At 43.6% G+C, this 5,710-nt stretch overlaps 1 protein-coding gene across 1 annotated transcript; it reads left to right on the forward strand.

The window, feature by feature from the left end:
- Nucleotides 1–290: 290 nt before the first annotated feature.
- LOC144479732 (C2 calcium-dependent domain-containing protein 4C) lies at nucleotides 291–3,804 on the forward strand. Its single transcript, XM_078198763.1, has 2 exons — nucleotides 291–397; nucleotides 925–3,804. The coding sequence occupies exon 2, from the start codon at nucleotides 955–957 to the stop codon at nucleotides 2,299–2,301; it is 1,347 nt and encodes a 448-aa protein (XP_078054889.1). The 5' UTR covers nucleotides 291–397; nucleotides 925–954; the 3' UTR covers nucleotides 2,302–3,804.
- The last annotated feature ends 1,906 nt before the right edge of the window (nucleotides 3,805–5,710 follow it).

Raw genomic sequence — 5,710 nt, forward strand, 5'->3', positions numbered from 1 at the left:
TGCCCTCATCGTTCCTCGAAGTCAGTGCATGATATTCAGGAGAGGATTTGCAAGGAGGTGCTAAGGGGAAAACACTGCATTGTAACCACGGGAGCGCCACAGCACAGCTCAGAACAGCACAGTAAACGATGCTGCGTGCAAGGACTAGTCACCTACCTACACCAGCAGGTTAACCTGACTCCCCAAAGCTCAAGCTCTCACCTATTGGCTGCTGTGACCAATTATTCCTGAGTGACAGATCGAGAGGATTAAAACGGTGCAAAAGACAGAGCAAAGAGGCGAGTCAGTGGCACAGTTGCTGAGTTTGAGGTTGCAACAATTATCAGCACTGGAGCGGAGCGACCTCACAATAACATTTAATCTGGTGTTGTGAGACTTCTTACTGAACAAATAAAATGTAAGTGATCTATTTTTTAAAAAAAAAATGTCAAAATACAAAGTGCTTTCTTATTCCCCAAGTACGGTGTTTTGGAACAGGGATATTTTGAAACTTCAATGATGTTTATATATTTTTTAAAAAGTTAATTTAATGAGAAAAAAGCTACCAACACACCTAAAGATTTGTTTTAAAAAGAAAGCAAACGTGCAATAGAATACTTTCTTTAATAATAAATGTAGTTACAGGTGGTGTGTGGGGGTGAGCAAGATGGGTTTACAATCAGATACAATGCAGGGAATGATTGATACTTTAAAGTTAATTTGAATGTTTCACTGTTGTCAGGTCCGTCGGCTGTTTGTGAAATAGACATTGCCACAAAATGCCAGCTTTCAAAACAGAAATAGTTACTTATCAGTAGAGACGTGTCTGATATTGACTTGGTGATCATTAATATCAAGTCAATTTCGCTTGTTATTTGCAACATTCTGTCTGATTTCAATGCCTCAAAGTTTACCTTTCCAATTTACCATGTTTTGTTTTTGCAGAATTGAACCAGTTTTTTTTTCTTTTGGAGAATGTGGTTCTTCGATAAAATCCGAGGCTCGGTTGAAAATAATCTGAACCGAGCCGGCGACCCCGGCGGCAGAGACAAACAGCCCAAGGGTTCCCTGTTCAGTAACGTGCTGACCCCCGATAAGATCCCCGATTTCTTCATCCCTCCCAAGTTCTCCAACAGCGCCAGCAGCGAGGGGCCGTCCGCCGAGCAGCCCGAGAGCCGGCAGCAGCAGTCCAGCCTCAAGCCCTCCTCCTCCGAGCAGGTCCTGGTGGCCAGGAAACCCAGGGGCAGCCCCCGGCTGAAGAGCAAGAGCTCGACCGGCAACAGCAGCAACCTCCTCAAGGTGGCCAACCGCCACATCATCCAGATCGAGAGCGCCGATGACCCCAACTCTGACGACCCCCATGAAGCCAGCTGCAACACCAACTACGACCCCCAGTCTCAGAGTGCCATGTCCCTCCCTTACATGCCTGTGACTCAGACCTCCTATGGCTTTTCCACTTTGACTGAGAGCCCCCACACCAGACGCAAGGAGTCCCTCTTCCACGTGGACCACGGCAGCCCTGTGACTTCCCCCAGCTCCCCCAGGAAGCGCTCAGCCAACCAGAAGAGCAACGGTGAAACCCAGCACCTCAATGCCCCCGACTTCAGCCTGTCGCTGGCCAGCACCTGTAGGTACTTTAGCGGCGGGGACAGCGACACCGCCTCCTCCGCAGAATCCTCGCCCTTCAATTCGCCCCTCCTGTCCCGTTCGGTCTCGGGGGCCTCCCTCCTCAAGATGTTCAGCCACGACAATCTGGCCAAGCATTGCAAACCTCTGCAATCCTTCACCCGCAACAGCTCCCTGTCCACGGACGAGTGCAGTTCCACCGATGCCAGTCCCTGTGTCTCAAGGAGGGTCAGGTGTCCCACCCCACCGGCCGGTGGTCCTCCTGGCCCCCACGGGGTCCTTCCCCTGAGTTTGCTCCATTATCAAGACCGGGTACTCAAAGAACACACTATCCGCCTCAATAAAGGGGGTGCCATCAGGTTGTCTGCTGAGTATGATTGCACTAATGCCCGCCTTCGAATCCGTATCATCACCGCTGAAGATCTTTATGAAAAGACACTGGACAACAAGAGCATCAACTGCTGTGTGATTTTGTACCTGACGCCTGGGAAGGTTCAGAAACAGCGTAGCACCATCATCAAGAACAGCAGAAACCCCATTTTCAATGAAGACTTTTTCTTCGATGGACTCCCTCTTGATGAGTTTAAGCGGGCTGGTTTGAAGTTAAAAGTGGTAAACAAAGCTTCCAGCCTCAAGCGTGACATCGTCCTTGGTGAGAAAGAACTGAAATTGTCCTTATTGCTACCTTTCTTCTGACGCTAGCCACTTTGCAGCACGTCTTGAGGCACATTCCAATTGATAGATGATAAAACAGATAATCTCTCTTGACTCAGGCTCATGTTTTATGAATTCGAGTGAGAAAAGGCATCTTAGCCATTTAAAATTGAGAATTTATAGAATAAGCACACGTTGCAATCCAATTCCAAGATGGATGAGGTAGACTGCTTTCATTTTGAAACAGAGAGATCTTGTAGTCTTGGATTAGGTTGCCTGAGGAGATTCACATATTTCTTTGACCCTTTTATATCAATGAGTGCCACAACTGAAGGAGCTCATCTCAGTATGAGCCAAGGGCACATTGCCGTATGCGGTACAAGAAACTTTTCCACAGTAGAATTGAAGTTACGCTGCTAAGAAAGTGGACTGGCCGTGCCTTGCACTGGTACCGATCCACGCCCACTTTAGCACACTGACAACATCAACTCGGCATCATGAAGACCGGTTTTTCTACAAATATCTTGCGGCTCAGCACAACCCTGTTGCCCTTTCTGTGACTTGCAGCTGGTGAGAAATCTCCAGCAGCTGATTCCCAACTACAGGGTCCTGAGTTTGAATCTCAACTGGGGCCTTGCACTGTGTAATCGTTCATATGTTGAATGCACATTGTAAGGAATCAGTGTGTGGAGGTGATCAAGGCTATCTGAATTGCCTCCAACAGCCAACGTAGGAAGCTAAACAGCTGGAGACAGCAATGAAGGTGAAAGAGGGGAAGCCGAAGATGAAAGGCTGAATATAATTAACCTTTGTAAAAGTTATACAATCGAAGTGTACATATTGTGAAAGTTGGATGTATAATGGAGTCTTCTGTACATTTAATAGCTGACTAGAAATAGACTTGGTTATCATTTGTGGGGTTTGTGTCATCCTAGCTTGTTTGTAAAACATTTGTGATATTATGAATATATTTCTGTTCCCAAGTCCATATTGTATGAACATAGTTTATTAGCAAGATGGTCCGCAAATTATTTTTCAACCAATAGTTTGCTAACTAATTCACTGCCACAAAACTTTGATGTGAGCAAAGTTCTGGCTTGACATTCTCATTGGAAGGAAAGCTATACAACGTTGCTCCTTTCCTTCTATTAGATGTTTGTGTATTGCAAGTATGGTATTGTCTAAATAAAAACTGCCTGGTTATTATAGTACCATAACACTTGTGCTTGATTTGATAAAGGTCAGTTTGTAATTTGTGTATGATAAATTACTGTACTGTGTGCACAAGTGGCAGAAAAACACTATTGTAAGCATTTTAAAAAAACAGAAAATGCCAGAAATACTCAGCAGGGGAGAGATAGAGCGAATGTTGCCTGCAGAATATGACCCTTCTTGTGAAGAGTCCTATTCGACTGAACAGTAACTCATTCGTTTTTGTCTCTCCACAGAGGCTGTCAGACCTGTTGATTATCTCCAGCACTTTTTCTATTTCAGATTTCCTGCATCTGCAGGTTTTTGCTTTTATTGCATGTTTGTGTATCTCCAACACCTTTTATATTTCAGATTTCCTGCATCTGTAGTTTTTTGCTTCTATTGCACGTCTGTTGAAAAACAAAGGGAAATTCTCCATTGCTGCTCTTGATACAAATTGCACCAAAGATTCAGATTGTATCTGGATTTGTGATAGTAATAAGCAGCTCATACATAGAATCATAAAATCCCTACAGTGCAGAAGGAGGCCATTCGGCCCATTGAGTCTGCACCGACTACAATCCCACCCAAGCCCTATTCCCGTAACCTCACACATTTACCCTGCTAATCCCCTGACACTAGGGTCAATTTAGCATAGCCAATCAGCCTAACCCGCACACCTTTAGACTGTGGGAGGAAACCGGAGCAGCCGGAGGAAACCCAATGCAGACACGGGGAGAACGTGCAAACTCCACACAGACAATGACCCTAGGCTGGAATTGAACCTGGGTCCCTGGCGCTGTGAGAAAGGGATTTCTGGGAAATAAAGTTATTGGGTCAACATACACTTATTTCTTTTAATTGAATTAATAAAAGAAAGGACGGAGTTAAATTAAATTACCAAACTCTTCTGGAACTCAATACTTTTACAGAAGTGACAGCTTTGGCATTTGAAAGTCGCATTGAAATATTCCTATGACCTGCTCAATGTTTTAGTGCTTACAAATCTAAAACAGGGCAAGGCTAACCACAAATCCACACTGGTGCAACAGAGCATGGGTTTGATTCTGTGCCATTTTAAATATAAATTCTGTGCCTAACTTCAGAGCAGCAAAAGATTTTCTGTTGTGTGTTTATTTAGGGGTGGCACGGCAGCACAGTGGTTAGCACTGCTGCCTCACGGCGCCAGGGACCCAGTTTCGATTTCTGGCTTGGGTCACTGTCTGCGTGGAGTTTGCATGTTCTCCCCATGTCTGCGTGGGTTCCCTCCAGGTGCTCTGGTTTCCTCTCACATGTGCTGGTTCGGTGCATTGACCCGAACAGGCACCGGATTGTGGCGACTAGGGAATTTCACAGTAACTTCATTGCAATGTTAATGTAAGCCTTACTTGTGACTAATAAAAATACTTTTAACTTTAGGTTTATTAAAAAGCGTTCTAAATTTACTGCAATTCCACTTGGTTTTGGAGGGCTATTTAGTCACTGATCTGTGTGGCGTGTGCCCAGGACATTAAGGTCCATTTCAACTGGTATCTGCTGATCGCTTTTGTTGAGTCTTGATATAGAACAGCACAAGCTATTTTATTGAGTTGCTTACACACGAGTAAATCTTTAAGTGTCAGATAATAATTTAAGAGGCCCCTCAAGTTGTACATATTCTTCGAGTAAAGTAGACCTAATTTATTATTTGATTTTAATATTTATGAAGCAAATGAGGATGAATGTTTACATTTTGTGCATAATGGTGTACAGATCTTTACAGTTGTGAGTTGTCTCTTGCAATATTAATTTTGATGGCAGTAATAGTGTAAAAACAATTATGTTAATGACAATGGGGCTTTATGAAGCTGTTCTCCTGTTTGCACTGTTCAGTCAGTCCTGGTTTTGTTATTTGAATTTAAATTTGGAGATCTGGTGGGGAAATCGAGTCTGTGCAATGTATTGAATCCCCTAATTAAAAATCACCTGTGGAATGAGTGGCATTTCTTGTTCTAATTCTTTCTTTCAACACACCAGGGAAATTATCAAAATCATGAATTGCAAATCAACTATGGATTGGGAGATTGGTTTTATTGATGGGACCTCATTTCTTATTTCCATAAGTTCATTACATTAATTTTGCAAGTCGTAATTGTTTGCATTTGTAATGAAGGGCTTATTTGGAGGACATCTATATTCAGACTCCAAATATGTTACTGTATGAGACAGGCAGAGTACAGAATCCCCCAGTGCTTTCGCAAAGCAAAAAAAAACACTTGTT

Source organism: Mustelus asterias, chromosome 26, assembly GCF_964213995.1.
Source record: "Mustelus asterias chromosome 26, sMusAst1.hap1.1, whole genome shotgun sequence".
Lineage (NCBI taxonomy): Eukaryota > Metazoa > Chordata > Chondrichthyes > Carcharhiniformes > Triakidae > Mustelus > Mustelus asterias.

What these genes read in the sequence shown, in the direction of transcription:
- LOC144479732 (XM_078198763.1), top strand. Translation starts at nt 955, where the DNA reads ATGTGGTTCTTCGATAAAATCCGAGGCTCGGTTGAAAATAATCTGAAC.